Consider the following 22,714-nt stretch of genomic DNA (forward strand, 5'->3'; position numbering starts at 1 on the left):
ACCAGGGCCGCCACTCCCATCACAAGAGTGCGAGGGCAAGGGGTTTCCCTGGTGGCGCAGTGGTTAAGAATCTGCCTGCCAATGCAGGGGACACGGGTTCAAGCCCTGGTTCGGGAATATCCCACATGCCGCGGAGCAACTAAGCCCGTGCGCCACAACTACTGAGCCCACGTGCCACAGCTACTGAAGCCCACGCGCCTAAAGCCCATGCTCAGCAACAAGAGAAGCCACCGCAGTGAGAAGCCCGTGCACCTCAACGAAGAGTAGCCCCCGCTCGCCGCAACTAGAGAAAGCCCGCGTGCAGCGACGAAGACCCAACGCAGCCAAAATAAATTAAATAAGTAAATAAATTAAAAATAAATAAATAAATAAAAGAACTAAAAACGTTTAAAAAAACTTCCATTAAAAAATAAAAGTGCGAGGGCCACCCCCACCCCAGGGTTCCGGTGAGGGGACCACCAGGAGCCGCCCCACCCCAGTGGGTCCAGAAGGCAGAGGACTGGCCTCAAGGTTTGTGGTCCAGTGGAACTTGCCCCATTCGGTTTTGGAATTACTTGGTTCTGTCACTCCTTTCTTCTTTCCTATTTCTCCCTATTGGAATGGGAATGTCTATCCTCTGTGTGTCCCACCTTTGTCCCTTGGAAGCACAGAACACGTATTTTTCACAGATTCACAGCTGAAGAGGAATTTGCCTCAGGACGCCTCAGACCTGGGGTTTCTCCCACGTCCAGTGTACACGACACCGTGTGAGACTTAAGTCTCTGGAAGGAGAGTTAAGACTTTGGGGCTATTGGATCGGAGTGAGTGAATTTTGCATGTGAAAAGGACATGAATTGGGGGGACAGAATGCTATTGACTGAATGCTGTCCTCCCTACCCCTCATATTCATGGGTTGAAACCTGATCCCCGGTTAATGGTATTTGGAGGTGGGTCCTCTGGGAAGTGATCAGGTCGGGAGGGTGGAGCCCCCACGAGTGGGATTAGGGACCCCTGGAAACTCTCTCCCGCTCCTCCCGCCACGGGGGGACACAGTGAGAAGACGGCCATCTGTGAGCCAGGCAGCAGGCCCTGCCCGACGACAGCAATCTTGGACCTGATCTCGGACTCCCAGCCCTCACTCCACTGCCTTCCTCCTGGGCAGAAGTGAGCTTTCTGGATTTGACATGCACGTTCCTCTGGCTGAGTTTCCCTCTCACTCTGCGACTTTCCAAGCTGGGAAAAGTTCTCAGCACAGTTTGGGGGCCTTGCCGAGCCCCTCAAATTCCAAGCCCACACAGTTCCCACCCCCAGACGTGGCAGCTGGATTGGGTTGGTCGGGTCACTCCGGGACAGCGGGTTCAGTTACAACGGACACTAGGGAGGAAGCAGCCCCAGCACAGCAGGAAGCGGCCACTTTCTTTCCACCAGACCTCCTGCTAACTTTCGGTTGCTCCCATCAAGTCCCCTCCCAGCCCCACTCGGGTCCAGAGCAGGACAGGGCACCAGAGTTCTGTTCTGACAGCTTTATTGACTGGGTGCGGAATCAGCTTGAGTACAGCCCGCGCTGCAGCCCACGGTCCAGAGGGCAGCCCCACTCTGTCCCTGGGGGGCAGCGGGGCCTGGCCCCTCCCCATCCTCCTGCTGCTCTGGACCTGGGGGCCTGGAAGGGGTGGGTGGTGTGGCCAGAGAGAGATCGCTGGAGAAGGCTGGGGGCAGGGCAAGGGTGTCCAGGTGAAGACAGGCTGCGTGTACCTCCCTCCACATCTGAGGGTCAGGCAGGAGTGCTAAGGACAGAGCCCCGGCCTCAGGACCCAGGGCTGGGGGCAGAGTTACGCACCCTCAGGTTTGGGCCTCTGACAGTGCAGCGATGTTGGAGTGTCTCATTAGGGTCCCCGTCCCACAGGGAGCTCGAGCCTGGGGAGGCCAGACCACATCCTGACTCTGGGGCCCTTAGGCCTGGCTTGCTCACCGCCCGAGTCGGGGGACACCTGCCCCCAGTCTCAAAGGCACCAGGCCGAGCGGGGCAGGTGGCCCCTGTGGTGTGCGCCTGCCTGCGTGCCCCCCAGGAACTCCCGAGCTGGGACTCCCCAGGCCTGCTCTGAGGGACACCAGAAAAGAAGCACAGCCTTTCCCACCCCACCCGGTCCTGCTCCCCGCCCGCTGGGCTCCACTGATGACGGACATGCAGCTAAGAGGCTGAGGACAGGGGTCTGCGGGGTGGGGCAGGGCCAGGGGGAGACCCAGAGCCCCAAGGCCTCCTGCTAGTGATGGGCGGCAGGTCCCAGGCGGAGGGAGCGCCCTGGAGGGGTGAGGCCTCCGGCAGACGCCCGAAGCAAAGGGAGCCAGACACCTCAGTTCAAGTCCTTAGTAACGCGTGCAGGGCTGAAGGGAGGACGAATCCTGGAGGTCGTGAGGCTGCCAGGAAGGGGTGGTGATGAGAAGCACAGGCGTGGGCACGCGACGGGCAGGCTCACTCAGAGTGGACCAGAGCCCCAGCTCCCTGCCCAAAGCCGAAGCCCTTGGGCCCGAAGTTTTTAGCATAGCATCCTGCAGAGAGAGCAGAGGGGTGAGGACGCCCCCGGCCACACCTCCCGGCCCTCCCACCGTAGCTCCCGCAACCGCAGCGCCTGGCCGGGCCCCGGGAGCAGCGAAGCCCGCCAGCGCTGCCCCCTCCACGTCCACTCCAACGGTGAGGAGGCTCTTGGCTCCACGGTGTGGCCATTCCCCTGCCTCTGAAATCCCAGGGGAAGCGTCATCTGCTGTCAGAGCTCTGGGCCGGGAGCCTGGAGCCCAGGCTCTGCCCCAGCCTGCCCTGATCTGCCCGTGACTCTGGCCAAGTCACTTCCTCCCCTGGGCTCCTCCTCAGCTCTAACAGGAAAGGGTCTCACTAGACGCTCTGGAACGGACTCTGAGGCCCGGAGTGGGTCTGCATCTGGCAAGGGCCTAACTGCTCGGCCCTCTGCCCCTCAGACCTCCAGGAAGGGAAGACGTGCAGGAGGGACCACCCACCTTTGCAGTAAATCTCGCCATCCTTGTCGGCCAGGGTGGTGGACTCGAGGCCTTTGCCGCACTTAGCGCACCGGAAGCAGGACTTATGCCAGGACTGGGGAGGGAAGGAGGCAGTTAGTGCTGCCCCCCAGCCGTTCCCCTAGACGTGAGGAAGGCACTCGTGAAGCCTGACCAGCCCCGCCGCTGGAGGGACCCCAACCCCCCCTCCTGGAGAAAGCGCTGGGTGGGCAGCGGCAGCAGGCAAGGGGTGGGGCCACCGCCAAGGCAGCTGCTCCCCAGCTCCCACCGTCAGGGCCGGTCCAGCCTCATCCTGACCATCCTGCCCGGGACCACTGGAGTGGGCGAGGGCTTCGGACCCGTCCTGGCATCACCGCCAGGTGCACGGCCTTCTCGCCCCTCACGGGGAGACCGCTGCCGCCCTTGCAGCCGGATGTGAGGACCAGACAGACGGAGCCTGGCCACAGGGCAGGCTTTCATGATCCGCCAGGCCTCTGGATCCTAGAACAGGTGCCTGGTTTGCCCAAAGGCCGTCACCGCGGCAGGGGGGGTGGCGCAGCTGGGCAGGGGCCTGGCACAGAGGAGGCGCCCAGCACCACTGGAAGGAGAGAGGGTCCACGAGCTGCGCTGAACCCGCAGGGAAAGGCCAAGGAGCCTCGTTCCCTGGGGGCCACAGAAGCCCCTCGTGCTTCTACGAGGAGCTCAGAGGCAACACAGCCAACAGCCTCCGCGGGGAAGGTGGCCTGGGTCTGCACCCCTGGCGGGAGCCTGCCAAAGCCGATCAGCCGCCAGCTCGGGCAGCGCAGCCAAGCGGGCTGACAGCTCTGCAGGCCCGGGGAAGCCAGAGGCCGGCAGCAGCAGACGGGACAAAACAAGGCCTTTTAAGGGCAAAGAGACTCCCTCGAACGGCTGCCCGTGCCTGGGGTGGAGATGAGAGAGGAAACTGCACGCCCTCCGGTTTCCTGACAGCCAGACCCGCGCATGTTGCCTCCTGCCCGGTGCTCGAGGGGCCAAGGAGTCCGGGGCCCTGAGCAGGCTCCAGACCCCAGCGCCCCCAGCCCCCCAGCAGGCACCAGTGCTGGGTCTAGACTTGTCCTACGTGTGAGTTCCCCGTCCACCCCCCTCCCGGCCCCTCCTCAAGGTTGAAAAGCCTCGGAGGCCAAGGCGCAGGTCCAGAGAAGCTGCAGACAGTCTCCAGGTCCCGTGGCTGCACAGCTGACCGTGTGAGCCTGGCCAAGCCTCGTGTGAAGGTCCAGAAACCCCGTCCGGGCACCCATCCTGAATATGCCCCTTCAGTGGTCCCCGACTGCTGGTCCCAGGCTGCAAACCCTGACCCCTGCCCACAGCCTCTCTGAGGGAGGGGACCCCACTGTGCTTTGGTGACCTGGGCGGCTACTATGGGAATACTGGGGGGTAAGGGCAGGCGAGGCAGTTAGAAAAGATTGCCTCCCAGGAGGCTGTGATAGGCCTGAACCTTGGGAAGCTCTGCCCTGCGGGGACATGGGTGGGTTTCTGAGTCCACATCCTCTGAAACAGGATGTACGTGGATTTTCCAGTGGTTCTTAACATTTCTGGATCACAAATCTTTTTGAAAATCTGACAAATGCTATGGACTGTCTTCCCAGGGAGAGACAGGATCTCACAAAAGTCTGCATATTCTTTTCAGGGCTTGTGTCCACACACCCTGAGAGGTCTGCGGCCCCTGATTCTAGAGACACCCATAGATTGGCAGCTCGCTAGGAAGTGCCCGTAGGCGCTTAATAATCAGCTCCACCAGGAGTGAGGCTGTTACGCTCGATCGGGAGGGATTCAGCCCCCTGGAGACCGGAAGGCACAGGGGACAAGCGAGCCCGGGGACAAAGTTTCCCCCTTCACGGTGGGCTTTGAAACGAAGGGAGGGAGTTGCAGCCCAGGGCTCGGGCTGGCTGAGCAGAGCTAAGGTCGCACTCGCAGAGCTCTGGAAGCCACGCTTCAGGAAGGGGCCTGGCCGGCCCGCGTCCCCACACCCCCCGCTGGCCCAGCAGCCGCCTTACCTTCCCAGCACCAATCACCTTCTCCGCGGCATAGACGGCCTGGCTGCACCGTGGGCACCGCTCAGAGCCGCCGATCTTCTGGGCAAACTTGGCCGCATTGGGGTTGGTGGCGGGCCTGTGGCTGGGGCCCCTGCGTGGGGAAGGACGAGCGGTGACATGACGCGCAGGCAGCAGTACGGGCGGGGGTCTGGCACCGTGTGGGCACCACCCCGCCTCCACCTGGCCTAGCCGGTTACAAGGCCGCGGCTGCCAGGGCCTGTAGGGTCACCTCCCACTTTACAGACGGACACACCAAGGGCCGGCACAATGTTACTCTCACCGGCACATCAGACTTCGCTCAGCCCCCCAGTTAAAACACTGGAGTCACAGAACACCTCGTTTGTTAGGAATTGCCCTCCTCTGTTCCCCATTCCTTTGGCCTGCCGATTATGAGAGTCTTTCCAGGAGAAATCTGTTGACCAATCACCCCCACTGGGGCACTGACCTTGGCCGAAACGTGGGAACTCATCCGTCACTTCCGTCCATCCCCCCAGGGCCAAGGAGCTGGCAGGCTGACCGCCAGCACCTCCACTCACAGCAGGTCAGTGGTCAGTGGGCGCTGGGGACCTAGTGACACCCCGTGATTCCGGGGAAGGGAACTGACGCCCCTGTGAGCAGGGGTGCAAGCTGGTCCGGCTCGGACACTCACTGGCTGTAGGGGCCCCCAGCAAGTCACTGAGACTGGCTGGGTTTTCTCATCTGTGGAAAGAAGAGACGGGACCCAACAATTCTTGGGGCCCCTCCCAGCTCTGACGCCATGAAAATATGGGCTGTGGCTCCGCCGTATAGGCAAGAGCCTGGGCTGTTTCATTCCCTGCTGGACCCCCGCTTCTCTGACTGGCCTGACACACAGTAGGTGCTTCTACACCTGGGAGGGGTGTACTCACTCCTCGTGCTTGATGCCGAGCGACTCCCCCTTGTCCATGCTTAGCGTGCCCGCGCCCTGCCCGTAGCCGTAGCCCTTGGGCCCGTACTTCTTGCCATAGCAGGATTTGCAGTAAATCTCCTCGCCGTGCACGGCCACGGTGGTGCTGTCCAGATTCTTCTTGCAGACCACTGCAGAGGGAAGAGGGTAGGGGGAGTTGGTTCGCTGCAAGCATCCCGAGAGCCGAAGCTCTCTGGGACTCTGCACACATAATATCCCAATCTTTCAGGAGCCTGGTGACAGGGGTCAGGATGGCCAGGGAGCTGGGAGGAGAGAGGAGGGTATCTAAGGATGCTGGCCGAGCCACCCCACACCAGGAACCGCGTGGGCCTTCCTTGGTCCTCTGCACCCTCAGAAGTCCCCGGGTTCAGTAGCCAAGAGCCTAGACTGACCCCAAGCCCCAGGAAGCCTGCTGGACCTTCACTCTGCCCTTGACAGAGAGATCATGTGTCCCGACAGAAGAGGAAAAAAAGAAAGGAAGGAAGAAGGGCAGGGCTTTCCTGCCTTCAGCGATGGGATCGAGAAGGGACACCCCTACAGGCTTGGGGGCAGGGGTGCAGGAGAAGTGATGCTCCCAGAGGGCAAGGGCAATATTTATTAAGCGCCCGGCATGGCGGGCTTTGAAATGAGATACAGGCTGTGCTCAACACGACAGCGAGATCTGCAATTTCTAATCTCAGAATCACTTTGCCACGGGAGGGACTGAGGTCAGATGCTGGGAAGAATTTCCTGACTCCAAGGCTAAGAGACTGGAATGGGATAAACTGGAAAGCCTGCGGGCCGCCTGTATCTTCCTGTGGATCTCAGAGCAGGGCTGTGCCCAGTGACCCAGAGTAAAACAGTTCGGAGCCCAGGGTCATGTAGAGTCAGCTGCCCAGAGCCCAATCTCTCTCCCTGCCCCTTCCCAGCCCACGTGTCCACTGGTAGATGCGGATGACAGCCTCCCCCCAAAAGGTGGCTGTGAGAATTAAATGAGCCCTCACCCAGGGAGTACTTAGCACAGTACCCTGTGCACAGTAGGTCATCATAAACGTCAGCTGCTCCTATAGTGTGATACAGAGCTGGTGCCGTGGGAACACAAGGCGGGGGGTCAGGCCTCCAAATATCGGCTTCCAACCTCCAAGTCCTTCTCTCAAGAGACCCAACTTCCCCTGCTTCTTTAGGTCTTGTCCTATGATTCTAATTGGGTCCCACGAAGGTCCTCAGATTTGGGATTCAGTGTGTCCACCTGGACCACATCCTCAAACCCGTGCTTCTGAAGATGGATTCCGGGGGAACCCCTGGAGGAGCCGGCCGCTCCTCCCTGCAAAGAGGTGCTCCGCTCAGCTCTGGTCAGCTTGCCATCCCCTTGCCTTCAGATTTTTTTTTTCCTCCGCTGTGTGGTTTATGGGATCTTAGTTCCCTGACCAGGCACTGAACCTGAGCCCTTGGCAGTGAAAGCTCCAAGTCCTAACCACTAGACGGCCAGGGAATTCCCAGCCATCCCCTTGCCTTTAAAGGCCGGCTCTCTGCCCCCAGGGCTCAGGTTGGAGATTTCAGACTAAATAAGGACCCTCTGGTCCCGTCCCTGAGATCCCCACGTCCTTACGGCACTCAGGCGACCCAAATATGGACCTTCCCACCGCCTCCCTAGGGCTTGGCTCCCGGATGGAGGGAGCGGGAACAGCAGGGGGTGGGGCTCCAACATTCCTTCTTGGGTGGGAAGTCAGGAGTTGGCCTGGAATTGCTTCCCGTAAGACCCAAGAGGACCTGGAAATTCCAAGACCAGAGGGGAGGCAGAAAGTGAGACAGAACGGCGAGAGGAAGGGAGGTCTCCTCAGACCGACCTTGCCAGCAGGAGACCCAGGGGCTCAGCCCAGGGGAGACTCCAGGATCTACGACTGACCCCTCCAGACGGCCCCCTGCCTGAGCCCCAGCTTCTATAGGGGGACACCCCGACCTCACTGCCGGCTTCCGCTCTGCCTTGTTCTCCCAGAGGCCCTGGCTTCTGCCTTCCATCCCGGTCCAGTCTGGGCACCTGTAGGCTCCCCCCGAAACTCCATTAAGGGGAATTTTGAAGGAAGGCCTAAATCAATTTCTACCAAACCATGTTAAGCAAAAATCAAACAAACAGAAAAACTTAATTACGGGTTGGTTGTGTGCATTTGCTGGGAAAATGTACTCCAGATGCCACAGGGTAGAGGCAGCCCCAGGTGAGAGGCCAGGGCCCCCTCACCCCACCCAAAGACAGAGAGTAGCTCTCTGTTTCTGGAAGGAAAACCAAGGCCCACAAAAAAGTTCCAGCTCATAGAACCAGCCAGAAGCAGGGCCCGGCCGGAGCCCAGCCTGACCTCCAGGCCTGATTCTTCCCTGCCAGCCCAGAAGCCCTTTCGGGCGGGCCGGGCGTGGGACCACAGCCTGCGGCTGAGGGATGCTGGAGCTGGGGGCGCGCAGGGCTCTGAGAGCGCCCCGGTGCTCCGGGTCCTGGGGGGCAGCCCAGCTCCAGCAGCTGCCACCTCGGGGAGAGGCCAGCCCTGCTCTGCTTGCCCACAGGGCTGACCTGCCCCAGGTGGGAGCCGTTACCGCTCAGAGAAGCAGCAGCCTCGGGGCAGGTCCCTGCAGAGCCGAGCCCTCTTGCCTGCGGATGGGGACCGGTGGCCCCTCCTCACACCACCAGGCTGTACCCTGCAGGCCGAGCCCAGGGAGGAGGCTGCCCTCCCCGACCGTCTAGGGCAGTGTCCTGCGTAGCCCAGGCCCCAGGAAAGGGATCGTGGGTGCCAACCTGAGTAGGAACCAGAGGCAAGCACCAGGACGGTCAGAGGACCTTCTCTCGGGGACTCAGCCAGGCCTGGCCAGCAAGGGGCTGAGGTCCCTGATGCCACCCAGGCCCACACCCTGCTGGCCTTTCTCTGCCTCTGGATGTGAAGTTCCCCTGATTCTGAGGGTGATTCTGCATTCTTGATTCCAGCTGGACACTTAGGCCCACGTCACTGAAAGAGAAGTGACCCTCCTTCCACTCGTAAACACACCTGTGTGCCCGGTGCTGCTCTAGGCCCCGAGAATCAGCAGGTCGTGAAGATGCTCAGACAGGGGACATCCTCTAGCTCCGGTGCCCAGGAACTCCGCCGCAGCCGGAGACCCCAGAGACACAGGAGGCTGACCTACAGCTGCTAGTAGTCCTACAGCAGCCCTCCCCGCCCTGCTCCCCGGCCTGACCTCCCACAACTGTTTCTGGTCCTCTGCACCCCACCCCTGCCCCGGGCCTGCCTGTTCCTTCCTGTACCGCCCCCCACCCCGCATTCCTGGCTTCCCTGGACCTCCTGGCCAGCAGCCACTCCTCCACAGGCAGGCCTGCAGGCCTCCCCGCCCAGCTGGCCCGTTTCAGTCTGTGATTAAAGCAACATTTGAGGGCAGAGAGGGGTCCTTGGGGCCAGCAGTCTGGACCCTCTCCCTGGCCACAGCCAAACCCTCTTATTCCCTCTGAAAAAAATAAACAGCTCGAAAAGTCCTGAGTGCAGTGAACTGCTGATTACAGGACGCTGCTGTGGGCGGCCTCCTCCGGGCTGGACGCCAAGGGCCCCACCCAAGCTTGCTGGCCGCCCGCAGCCCTCGGTCAGTCTCAGCGGCCGGAGGCTGTGGCTGCACGGGGCGGGGCTTCCGGCTGCTCCGCCCACAGCAGGTGGGCGCTGGTGCTCATCCAGGGGGCAGGTGGCCCTTGGCCTGTCTGGACCCTGCTCTGGACCACGAGCTCCTGAAAGCAACGCAGCCAAGCTCTCCCGACTCCGCTTGTGTGAAGCCGGGGGCACGGGCCCGACTCCCAGAGCCCCAGACAGGCTGAGATGCCAGCCGCTGCTGAGGGGTCCTCGAGCCACACCATCTTGCCGGGGATCCCCCAGGGCCGTGTGTGTGTGTATGTGTGTGTATGTGTGGGGGGTGTGTGCGTGTGTGTGTGGTGTGTGTATGTGTTGTGGTGTGTGTTTATGTGTGGGGTGTGTGTGCGTGTGTGTGTGTGGTGTGTGTGTATGTGTTGTGGTGTATGTGTGTGGTGTGTATGTGTGTGGTGTGTGTGTATGTGTTGTGGGGTGTGTGTGTGTGGTGTCTATGTGTGTGGTGTGTGTGTATGTGTTGTGGTGTGTGTGTGTGTGTGGTGTGTATGTGTGTGGTGTGTGTGTATGTGTTGTGGTGTGTGTGTGTGTGGTGTGTATGTGTGTGGTGTGTGTGTATGTGTTGTGGTGTGTGTGTGTATGGTGTGTATGTGTGTGGTGTGTGTGCGTGTGTGTGTGTATGTGTTGTGTGTGTGTGGTGTGTGTATATGTTCTGTGTGTGGCATGTGTCTGTGTATGTGTGGTGGTGGTGTGTGTGTGTTGTATGTGTGTGTATGTATGTGAGCATGTGTGTGTGTACGTGAGCATGTGTGTATGTGTGTGTGTATGTGTGGGATGTGTATGTGGTATGTGAGCATGTGTGTATGTATGTGTGTGGTGTATGTGTATGTGTGTGTGTGGTGTGGTGTGTGTGTGGTGTGGTGTGTGTGTATGTGTGTGTGTGTGTATGTGTGGTGTATGTGTGGTGTGTATGTATGTGAGCATGTGTGTATGTGTGGTGTGTGTGTATGTGTGGTGTGTGTATGTGTAGTGTGTATGTATGTGAGCATGTGTGTATGTGTGTGGTATGTGTGGTGTGTGTGTATGTGTGTGTATGTGTGCATGTGTGGTGTGTATGTATGTGTGTGTGTGTGGTGTGTGTGGTGTGTGTGTGTCTGTGTGTGTCGGGGAGCTGCTATCATTTACTGAACACTCACAACTGCTCCACCTGCTTTGCTTGTTTTCCGAGCCCCTTCCCTGTTGATTCTCTCCCCCCACCCCTCTGCCGCCCTGAGGTAGGTGCCGTTATCCCCCCCATAACGCTGAGGAAACACAACCAGAGAGAAACCGAGTAACCTGCCCATCACCACGCAGAGAACAAAAACAGAATTCACATCCAAACCCTGACCAACTGGTTCTGAAACCCAGAGCTTAACCCCACACAGTCCCTGCCTCCCCCTCTGCCTGGGCTCAAGGAGAACGCAGGTCACCTCTTCTCCTAACCCGGAACCTCGGCTCTGTCGCAACGAGCCCCGGCACTCCGGAAAACGGGGAGGCTCCCTCCGTCCGCCACTTCCTGGGCCGGGAGCTCCGAAAGGCTGCCCGGCCGGGGCCGTGGCCAGTGCAGCACCGCGGCCTCTGCCTCCCCCGGACCCCCCGACAGCTCCCGGCTGGATGGCGGCCGCTGCCCCACTTCCTGTTCATCCAGGCTGTGATCGCAGCAGGTCTGGGTCCGCCTGTCGGGACGACGTCCAGGAACCTCCTGCTCATCCCCCTCTTACCCCAGACTGTCAGGCGGGGATGGGCAGTGAGGGGAAAGGCCTCGGGCTGCAGGCGCAGGGGAGGGAGAGCCCAGCTCCTCCCTAGACGCAGCTTCCCGTGAGGCTGCTGCCTTGAAAAAATGTTTTTTTAATTGAAATATAGCTGATGTACAGTATTAGATAAGTTTCAAGCGTACAACATAGTGATTCACCACTTTTAAAGTTATGCGCTTATAGCTGTTATAAAATACTGGCTATATTCCCTGTGCTGTATAATATATCCTTGTAGCTTATTTATTTTATACATCGTAGTTTGGACTTCTTAATTCCCTTCCCCTATCTTGCCCTCCCCCTCCCCACTAGTTTGTCCTCTGCATCTGTGATTTCTGTTGCCATTTAACAAGGGGTAATCTGGGTCCAAAGACTGATGAAACTTTGGGCTAAAGGTGTCTTCCTCTTAAATGCCAGGATCGTGGCAGGGAGAGAAAGAAGAGAGAGTGGGTGGAAAGTTTTCCCGACCTGAGTCTTTCCTGCCTGGCGCTCAGCCCCTGTGCCTCCGCCACCCCCTCCCCTCAGAAAACAGCTTCTGAGGAACAAAGAGGCCCTGAAGTGCTTCCCTGCTCAGCTGCGTGCCAGCCAAATGTCAAGCTGTTTACCTCCCGTGGGGTCAGTTCCCAAGGGTGTCGACAGGCCCATCCGGTCCCCATGGCAACAGCAGGGCCTGGGAGGGGTGCGTACTCACTGCACAGGAAGCAGGATTTGTGGAAGCTGCTGCCTTCGCACTGAACCTCTTCAGCGAAGTACACCGTCTTCTGGCACACCCCACACTTCTTACCTCCTCCCCAGTTCGGCATTCTGAAAGTGGACGCGGAAACGGGAATTAATTCCCCGGGGAGATGGAGACACAGATGGCCCACAACAGAACAGCCAGGGACAGAGGCCGAGGGGGGAGCTGGGGGGGGGGCAGAGCCTTCCTTGAATGGCAACTTGGGGGCTTCCCACCCCAGAGCCCACAGGTGATCGCTGAGCAACCACTGTGTTTTCAGCCCCGTGCCCATCATTCTAAAGGATACACACAAGCACAAGATACAGGCCATAACAGCAGTAACGACAAACCATCTGCTACATGCGTCCACACGGATGAATCTCACAAAGATGAATTTGGAGCAAAAGAAGCAGATAAGCTAGAACTCATAAAACACAAATTATCTGTGTCAGGCCCGCAAGCAGGCAAAATTCTATCGTCAAGGGAGGGACCCATGGGTGGGAGAGTTATAAAGAAAAGCAAGGGAATGAGTATCACAAACTACTGTCTTAGATTTGTTACCTCAAAGAGAGAAAAAGGGGGCCACCAAGGGGGCTGCTAAGCCACCAGCCATGTGTGGTCATCACACAGAGGCTCCCTTTGTAATTATCCTTTGAACTACACATGTAGGTTTTATACGCTCTTTTGTATATAAGATATAGCTCACCAAAAAAACCACTCTTTTTTAAAGCAGGAGGCAGGCACACCATTAGAATGGGGGGAGGTGGGGGGCTTTTGCAAAATCAGATTTTCCAGCACCAACTCTGACCTGATGAATCATGACCTCTGAGGATGAGGTACAAGAACGTGAATTTTTAACAAGCGCCCAGGTGAGTCCGAAGGAGGCGGCCTGGGACAGCATTGAGATGCTCTAGGTATTGGTTCTGAGCTGGGGTCCTGATGCCAGATGGGTTTGGTCCAGTCCTGACCCTGCCACTCACTGGCTGTGTGTACCTTGAACAAGGTAGCTGGTCTTTCTAAACCTTGATTTCCACATCTGTAAAACGGGGATAAAAGCAAAAGCTACTTCGTAGATCATTTCCAGGGATTCAGTGAGTCACGGCGTGTCAAAGGCGCGGCTCAGCGCCTGGCACATGCTGAGTGTGCGGTGACCATTATTAGTGCAAGAATCCAAGGCACAGGGGAGGCGACACTGCAGGTCAGAGCCCGAGTGGCACAGACACAGATGCCCGCAGTGCCCGAGATCAGGGAAGGCCCATCTCAACCACTCTCAACAGATGGCTGGCTGCGGGGGGACGGTGACCCTTCCCGCTCTTTGGACAGAAGTGCACGGGGTGGGGGTGGGGGGCTTTATGGGGGGCGCCGGCGACTGCGGGTACGAGATGGGTGATGGGGTGAGTAGGGCTCAGGGTGCTCGGAAATGGAGGGTGGGCAGGTGAGAGGCAAACCCCCCGGGATGTGCGTCATGGAAACACCAAACGCAGGGATGGGGCATCCAGAGCCCACCCTCTTGGTACCAGGGATGTGCCGGCAGCTAAAGAGTCGGGGTCTAGGGCAGAGGGGACGTGGTCTCCACTGCCCGGAGCTTCCCATCTGACGCGGTGTAGGGACAAAACTTGCCATCCCGAAACATCTCTCTGTCCTGCAGATTATTTCAAGCTGAAAACAATCAAGGCCCAAGAGACTCGGGAAGAAACTTTGACCTTCCCCCAACTGCCTAAAAGAATTTCGATAGAGGGCCTGTTCCCCAAACAGAGCTATCGCCAGAGATCTCTGCAAAGAACACGGGCCTGCTGGGTGTGGTGGGAGGGTCGGCAGGGCCTGGAGACCAGAGTCCTCTCTGTCCCATTGTGTCTGCCGGCTCAGCAAACACTCGCTCACCAAGCATTTGCTTTTCCATCTCCATGTAAATTGCCTTCCTCCCCTTTGATGTCCCAAACCACTACCTCCAACTTCCTCTTTTGTCTTTAGCTGAAGATGGTATTTAAGGTGAGGGTTTCAGCCACTTTGGGGAGTTACTCAGTTTTTCTGGGTCTCTCCCATGTAGACATGTTCTTGAACTTTGATTTTCTCCTGTTCATCTGTCTCGTGTCAATTTAATTTTTTTCCAGTCAGAAGAAGCTAGAAGGGTGGAGGAAAATTTCTTCCCCCCCGGACAGTGGACACAGGTCTCCGCTCAAGAAGAAGCTCCAGTCGAGGTTCACTACCAAGTTCCCTGCACACAGGTGTTCATACAGGTGTTCAATAAAGCGGCTCCCCTAATAGTGAGAGCCACAGCTGGGCCATGCCCTCCATCTCTGCAGAGCCCGAGGCCCTCACAATGCTCAGTGGGTATGTGCGGGATGAGAGCAGGCCCCACGTGGGGAAGGGGTGTTGGTGACACCAGTTCCCGAGGACCCAGGCTGGAATACTATCGAGACCGTGGGAATCTCCAGCAAGGCTTTGTCGGAGTGGACTAGTCAGTCACTCTTCACTGCCTCTGCTCTGTCCTCCCGTATCCTGAAAGCTGGGGTTCCTCTGGTCCCACCCTGGTTCCTCTCTCCCCCCAGTCTCCTTTGGTCCCACTGCACCTGAGGTCACCCCTGCCAAGGACTTCCATTCATCGCTGACCTTGACCTCTGCCCTGAGCCCAGGTTCATACACCCGGTTCCACGGGAGCACCTCCACCTGGATGGTCCATGAGCACCTCGATTTCAACACGAGCCACCTGAACTCATTACCTTTTCTCTGTAACTTGTTCTTTTTCCTGACTTGTCCATTTTTTGCTGCTGGAACCCCAACCATTCTCTCCAGCACTGAGGAATCTTATCCCAAACCCTAGAACGGGGAGATTGTCCTCCTCTCGCGGCTGCACCTGCTCTGTGCCCCCTTTACCTGCTCACCCCAAACCCTGACATCCCTGCCTCTCCAGGCCTCTTCCCACTCACCTTCACTCAGCTGGCCCACGACCCCCTCAGAGGGGGCACCACGCTCCAGTCCCCTTCTCCTTGGGAACCATCCTGATTTTCAGCCAGGGCACATGGCCTGGACCTAAGCTGACCAGCCCAGGTTACCAGCTTGCGGATGGGCCAGCTATGCATTTCAGGCCAAGGAGACAGAAGGGAGTTCCGGGGGCTCTGGAGAAGAAAACATCCTGATCTTCAGAGAGAACGTCCTGGAAGCAAGCCCCCCTCCCCTGAGTGAGGAGGGGGAGCCATGGGCTCCGGGGTTGTGGTTCCAAGGGGGACCAGCCGTCCCAGGATGAAGCTGACAGCAGGGAAGGCAGAGCTGAGAAAAGTAGCAAGGGAGCTGCCCTGACATCGCTGAGCCACAGGACAAGGCCAGACGTCATGCTGACCAGTCTCCAGATTCTCCAGTTAAACAAACTAAGACGCTCCCCTGCTGTTTAAGCCAGTTACCCTACACCTGAATGCATCCCCAGAGAGGACAATTCCGGCCACCCTGCTTCTGGAATCCCCCCCCCAGCCCCCCCTGCTCCCCCCCCCCCCTCCGCAGACCTTCTTGGCACAGAAGGGGACGCTCACTCCTCACCCTGAGAGCCTCCCCAGAGTACCTTCCCAGCTCCGTCTCCTGCTATACCGCCCCTCACACATCCTCAGGGTTGGTGACTTAATTGCCCCAGCCCGGGGCCAGGCATGTGGAAGCCCTCAGTCGAAGCCTGTGCGTTGGGATGCGGGAGGCTGGACGGGGCGGACGCCCACCGTCCTCACCCACGCGGGTCTGGACGGGCCGTCGACCTGCACAGGGCGGGCCTTCCCCTCCCGGGCTCCGGGCCGTCCACGGCTCGTGAGGCTTCCGCACACCCCACACCCCCAGAGGACAGGACTTCTCTAACTGCACGCGGCCCTGCTCTGCCTCCTCAAATAACCCTCGAGGCCCGAGCTCCCGGAGCCCCAGGGCCAGCCCCATCCCCAGCCTCTGAGGCCCCGCCATTCCTGTCGCCCCTCTGCCCTGCTGAGCCACAGCTGGGCGCTGCCAACCATGAAGGACAGTCGGGTGGGAGGAGCAAAGTCGGTACCGGCTGCCTAACCATCAGCCACCTCCCTGCCCCCCGCCCTCGCTGCAGAGCCCCCTTCTAATCCGGCATCCACCGCTCCACCGAGTGACCCCAGGGAGGGGCTCAGGGCAGAGCCCAGACCCCTGAGCCACCTGGCGACTCCAGTCCCTGCGGGGCGGTGCAGGGACGGCCACCGAGGGGGGAGCCCTGGGAGAGGTTCTGGTTCACACGGAGCCACGCGGCTTCTCTGACGAGGTGACTGGACGCGACCCCCAAACCCCTGCCCGCGGCACCCGGCAGACAGCCTAGCCTGAGTCTGCTGACCTACTGTGTGCCCGGCAGTCTGCAAACACCATCCACTTCTCCTGGCGACCTGGGGCTGGGGACACGCCCGTGACACAGGTGAAGACACAGGGCTGGGGAGGCCAGGCCACCCCCCCTGTGGTCACCAGGCTGTAGGAAGCAGAACTGGGATCCAGCCAGCTCCAGCCACCCAATCACTGTGCTGGTGCCATCGTATTCAGGGGGCTGCACTCGGGGGGCGTCTGGGACGCCCGGGCTCCTTCCTCACCTTGCTTCCCACCCCCTGAACCCACAGGGGACGCCCTCCAGCCCCGAGGACGCCCCTAAGGGAGGAGGCGTCCCCTACCCCGTGGGGCGGAGCTGCTGCCAGCGGTGTTTTGCTCCCGACACAAAAGCCCTTCTCCCTCGTGGAGACCCACATATCCAACAGGCCGTCCTTGTTCTCCCTGGCTCCGGGTCAGGGGCCCACATCCAGCAGGGCCCAGGGAACCAGGGGCAGGGCAGGATGGGCGAAATCTGCCTGGGGCGCCTCCCGGCTGGGCCACTCCTCAGCCAGGCCACTTGATGGGGGGTCCCCTTCGGGAGCCCAGAGAAGGGACAGGGCCCGGCGCCTTGGGGAGAAGCGCGGTGACCGTGTCCACTGCCAGGAGGTCCCGCGCAGCCCCGTGGACAGGTTCCCCCCCCCCCGCCCACGTGAGGACCCCTCCAAGGGATCTACGGGTGGGCGGGGGGAGTCTCAGCTGGGGGAGCCCCGGCCGCCTCCTTCCCACGGGGACGGGGGGGCTCCTGCTCCGCCCCCCCTTCCCACCAGCCCCGTCTTTTCATCAGCCAGACTCCGCGGACAGGAGGCCCACTGCCTTAAAAGGAAACTGTTTCTCAGACCTTCTGGAGTTCCTATAGGGACGCCCGGCTCCTTCTCAGCTGCCTTCTCAGTTCTGAGGACAGAGGCCCTGCAGCCGACGGGGAGGAGAGATGCTCTCTGGGTCAGAGTTCAGGCGGCTCAGTTCAGAGGTCAGGAAAAAGGGACCTGGATTCATCCCTTCCCAGCTGAACGATCAAGTTACTTTCCTGTCTGAGCTTTGATGTGGTTGTCTCTAAATCGGACCATCCACTGACTCCTTAAGTTGTTGTTCTGAGGATCAGGAAAGAAATTATAAAGCGATGGCCCAGGGCCTGGTGTGCTGTAAGGGCTCACTCCTGATGACCACCCGCAGGACGGGCCCAGACGAGGGCCAGATGTCCGTTCTCCTCCCCAGCCAGGCCACGTCTGGGAGGAGCAAGGCCTGAGAAGTAGCAAGTCAAACAGGGACCTGGAATCCCTGACTTAGGGACGAGTGCCCTGCCCTTCCTTGGGGTGTAATCACCCCGGCACCCCAGATGCAAGCAGAGACCTGTCTTAACATCAACTCTTTTGTCTTCTGCTCTGGGTGACCAAGAAGCTTTGCTGTCCCTGTGATCACATCAGCCACTCTGTGTTTGCAGTGGGTTCCTCCAGAGAGTTCTGGTTCGTCCCACTTCACATGTCGACAATCTCGATAGAGAACCAGGCTTCAATTTTCCGCTGAATGGCTGGAAATACCTGGGAAGCTATTTACCGGAAATGCCAGGATCCAGGGCCAGTCGGAAGCTAGAAGCCCGGGACTGAACTCTTCCGACGAGCGGCCGGCTCAGTCTGCTGCCCCCTCCTTCTTGTGCAGCTGTCTCATCAGATCCTCTGTCTTGAGAGCAGAGACCCAAGACGGGGCTCGCAGGGCAGCAGAGGGAGAAGCGGACACAGGGCAACACTCCCACGTTCACCTCACATCTTGTGAAAGTCGGGCTGAGGTGACGGTCCAGTGTGGTCAGGTTTCAAGTTTCAGAAACCATCTCAGAGATGCTCAACCCTTAACCGCTGGCTGCCAGCGTCTGAGGGAAGGCCTCCTCTCCTCAAATCAATGGTTTGACTTGACAGTCCACGCCATGTCTTTATTTCTCCAGTGGAAAACCCTCACCTCTCCCGTTCCAAAACCTCTTGCTCCCCAGGGCCAAAGGGTGACTTCTGGGCACAGAGTTCAGGTCCCCACCCACGCAGTCTGGCAGAGACCTATCAGGTGTCTGCCTACTTAGAGTCACCTGGCCGTGTGGTATCCAGCCAGGTACACAGGGGAGCTGTCACCCTTTCCAGCTCGCTGCTCAGCCCCTTCCTCCCCGCACCCACGTCAGGAGGGCAGCCAAGGCGGGGGTCGGGGGCACCCCGCCGCTCAGGGTTCAGAGCCCAGGTCTTAGAGGTGCCACCTGAGAGCCCGGCAAACAGTCCTGCCTTGAAAGGAATGGTCACTGCTGGGGGGACGAAGGGCCAACATGCGGTACAAGCCCGGCCTCAGCTTCACGGGATTTCTTGGGAACCCTGCACGTGACTCAGCCTCTGGGAGAAGCCGGCCGGCACCGCTGCGCCGCGATCCCTCCAGACCCCACGGTTCCCAAAACTCAACTGTCACCCTGGCTCCCTCTCTCCCTCCCTGAGTTCTGTCTTTTCAAGTCCAGGCCCCGAGGCCCTTGTGGGGCAGTGGGCTGGGGTGGTGCCTGCCCCCAGCGCCTCGTATAACAGAGCGTTCCACCCCCGGGGTTCAGAAGTCCAAAGGTCAACCAAGGTACAAATGGGGGTCTAGAATTCATTTTAAGTATTTCCAAACTGTCACAGGAAGTCCTATATCATAACAAGATCTCACAGACTAACCAACAGATAACTGTCTTTGCTTGTGTCTGGAACCATGTCACCTTAGTAACAATTGGTTACCCGTGCTGGAAAGGTCTGAACGATTTTCCTGGATTAATTTTTAAAAAGCAAAAACAAAACCCATGAGCCCTTAGACCTTATAAAACAGGCTGTTTGCAGCTGACGTCTCGGGAAGCCCCCGCCCCCGCGGCTCCTGTATAAAGACAGCCGGGAGCACTGCAGAGGGGGTGTGCTCGCCGGGTTGGTGGGTCGGGCGGGGGCCGAGCCTGTGATCCACTGTCGCTGCAGGAATCAGGCAGTGCCTCCGGCCCCTGGGAAGAGGTGGAAATGCTAGCTGCCTCGGTGTTTACACTCCTTACCATACATGGGAATCACTCAGTGCTGACGTCAGACAAATTCCTGGGTAGCTGCGTAGTGCGGCCCCATCACCACCACAGAAATTCCTGCCCACTGGAAACCGCAGCAGAGCTGCTCCTGCAGGTACCCAGCAGTTCCCCGACCTCACCCCCAGCTCCACTGTGTGTGTGTGTGTGTGTGTGTGTGTGTGTGTGTGTGTGTGTCTTTTCCTGAAGCAGGCTCTTTCCCAGGCTTCCTTTCTTTCCTGCAAACCTGGCACCAAAATTCAAACACGCATCAGACCTGGTGAAAGCGTATCATCTGGGACCCAGGCCCCGACTTCCAGAACGGCCCCCTCCTCCTCCCCATCCATGCGGCAGAGGGAAGACCGAGAGGTTGTGAGTTCTAACGAGACTCCATCCACGTTCACACGGCGAAGCCACATCTTCCTTAAGTAGTTTATGAGCCGCCATAAAGCTCTTTGTAACGCGAATGACTGGGCGGGGGTGTGCAAGGAGTCTGCCTGTGTCTGAATGGCAGCTGCAACCCCCAGCAAGTTACTCATCACCTCTGAGCCTCAGTTTCTTCGTCTGTAAAATGGGGAGCGTCCGTCCCCACCTCACAGACTGTCCCAGATAACACACACGTGGAGGACGCAGGCCAGTCCCTGGGGCCCAGCAAGCACAGACATCTGCCTACTGTCCTCTCCGGGAAGGGCCAGCTCTGACGCTTGTTCTCCAGTTCTTATTTGCCAGAACGCCCGAGTGGTGGCAACTGGTGAACCTTTATTCTCACCAGCGCCTCAGAATGTTTAATGCAGGATTCCTCTGTCCTCTTCCAGCCAACTTTTCACAATAAGCCAGCTTACAGAAATATCTAAATTCCAGCAGCCTCTCAAAAAAGCCTTCCCAGTTTGCCTTCCCACCAGGAGACCCAGAGTAAATAGAAGCCATCCCTCTCCTCCCTGACCTGGGCCTCAAGCCCACTCACAGGAGCGCCGGCGAGCACCAGAGCACCCCGTCTGCAAGCTTCACACACGGCCGGTAGGGCAGCTCAGCAAGCCGCCCACTCCTACCCCCTTCATTCACCAAATATTTACCGCTCGCCAACCAAGTGCCAACACTACACTCCCGGCCAGGGAGGACTCACCAGCTCACCAGCAGGCAAACGTTTGCCTTGAGAAAAGAAAACACCTGGGCTGGGAAGGCAGGTGCTGGGACGGCCCAGAGGCAAAGGCCGTGGCCCTGCTGTGCTTCCCGTTTTATTAGCAGCCCCGCAGCAGAGGTGGTGGGCCGGCTCTTCAGTTTCTCCTCTGCGTCCCTCACCCCCCAGACCCTCCATAGCGGTAGTGCTGCCCCTCCCCCTCCCTGGCCCACGCTCTGCAGGATAAACTTCCTTCCTCGCGTGCCTGTCCCCCCCCCCCCCGGATTTCCTCCCCGCGGGACTGGGCCATTCCCTGGGAGGCTGTGGGCAGTACAGGGCTGGATCCAGCCACAAGGCGGTCTCTCTGGAAAGAGCCCGAGCTCACCTTGAGCATCAGGAGGCTGAAAGTGAGCAGCGGCAGGGGCACAACACCCCGTCCCCAGGTCCCACCGGGAGAAACCCCCAGCCTGCACTCTGAGCTCCTCCAGCCTCCTCGGCGTCTGGGCGGGGGGGCAGGGGAAAGGCTGCGGCAAGGCCCAGGGACAAGACAGCAGCTGGTCCCTCTGGGCCCCAGGCCTGTGTCACGCCCTCCCCGTACCACCCCCCAAAGAAGCTGAGCATGAGAAGCGAAGTCCCCTGTCCACGGTCGGCTGAGTACTCAGGGTCAGTCAGGGCCACACTTTCCACGAGAGCGCGCTGGACCGGCCGGAGCCACTGGGACAGGATGACCAGGTGAAGCCCCTCAGCTGGGGGGGGCTGCCCACGCATCCACGCCCCGGAGCAGGGGTGGCGGCCAGAGCCCAGGCCTCCAGGGAAGGCCTGAGCCCGTGCACCCTCCCGCCTAGACCCAGGTCTTGATCAGAGCACAACAAATGGGACAGGCGTTTGCAGAATATTCTGCGGCCTGTGAGAGCAGATACAACGCCTGCCTCGAGGCGGCTTGCTGGGTAACATACTGCAGCTTGCTTCAAGTGTGCCGGTAGCAGCCCCGTCCTGCTCCCCGGCCTTCAGGGACTGAGGCCACCAAACACTGCGGCTTCCTTCAGGCTGGGGTGATGGTCCCCACGCAGCGCCAAGACAAGGGGCGAGGGGGGGGTGTGAACGTGGTGGGGGGTGACCGGGGACGGCTGCCATCTGGTCCTTTCCTAAAGGTGAAACTCACACCTGGGCTCGGGGCACAGCTCGGGGCACAGGCGGGCCCTGAACCTGGATGTTCCCCCACCCTGCCCGCGGCACGCTGTCCAGGGGGCAGGCGGGGGGTGGCACGGCCGCCCTCATCCCCCGCTGTACAATGAGCTCAGTGCGCGCGCAGAATCGCCGATTGTTCCGCCGCGGGACGTGCAGGTGGTGGGGAGACTGGCCGTCCCGGGTCAGGGGCACGTGGGGGCCCTTTGTGTCCCGGGAGCCCGGGGCGGGGAGGAGTCCCGCGCCTCCTGGAAAGAGAACCAACCGCCGCCACTTCTCCCCCCTCCGCGGCCCGCGCCGGCCCCGGCCGCCCCTTTTCCTTGCGACCCTCCTCGCAGCTTCCCGGGCGGCGGCGGGGCCGGAAGGCCGGGGGCGCCCTGCGCGCGGCGGGGCCGGGGCGCACTCACCTGGCGGCGGCTGGGCACTCGGCGTTGGCGGACGGCGGGCGGGCGAGCGGCAGGGCAGCGCTCTGGAAGCGGGGCTGGGCGCGCCCGGCCCGCGCGGCGTTTTGTTCCGCTCGGGGAGGGCGTGTCCGGGCCACGCCAACCAGTGGGCTTTGCACACTGCACCACACCGGCGCCGATGTCACCGCACCGGCGCTGATGTCACGGCGCAGTCCCGCAGCGCGGCCCCCAGGCCGGAGGCGTCCCGGCTGCGCCCTGGGGACCCCCGGTGCGCCCCGCCGCGGAGGAAGCAGCGGCTCACACGTGCCCGGAACTTCTCAGAGGTTCCCGGCAGCCTAATACGAGGGTGGAGACACATGATCCAAGAGATAAGACTCCTGATAAACTTGTGCCACAAGAGAAAGTGTGGGGGGACGGGAGGTGGTCTCGCGTTTGGTGTCCTGGTGGCAGGGTGTCACATGGGGCGCCGGGGTAAGATAGGCCAAGCTCTGATCCCGCCCCTTCTGCGTACTAGCTGGTCCCCGCCCATAAGCCTCAGGTTCCGCATCTGTGAAGGGGG

The 22,714-nt window shown here is 59.9% G+C and overlaps 1 protein-coding gene across 1 annotated transcript; it reads right to left on the reverse strand.

Moving 5' to 3' along the window:
- Positions 1–1,487: 1,487 nt before the first annotated feature.
- On the reverse strand, positions 1,488–22,416 carry CSRP1 (cysteine and glycine rich protein 1). Its single transcript, XM_059943299.1, has 6 exons — positions 22,159–22,416; positions 12,048–12,160; positions 5,945–6,113; positions 5,019–5,148; positions 2,989–3,082; positions 1,488–2,526 (listed from the first exon to the last, which is right to left on the reverse strand). The coding sequence occupies exons 2-6, from the start codon at positions 12,157–12,159 to the stop codon at positions 2,450–2,452; spliced, it is 582 nt and encodes a 193-aa protein (XP_059799282.1). The 5' UTR covers position 12,160; positions 22,159–22,416; the 3' UTR covers positions 1,488–2,449.
- Positions 22,417–22,714: the final 298 nt, after the last annotated feature.

This window comes from Balaenoptera ricei, chromosome 1 (genome assembly GCF_028023285.1).
Source record: "Balaenoptera ricei isolate mBalRic1 chromosome 1, mBalRic1.hap2, whole genome shotgun sequence".
Classification (NCBI taxonomy): Eukaryota; Metazoa; Chordata; class Mammalia; order Artiodactyla; family Balaenopteridae; genus Balaenoptera; species Balaenoptera ricei.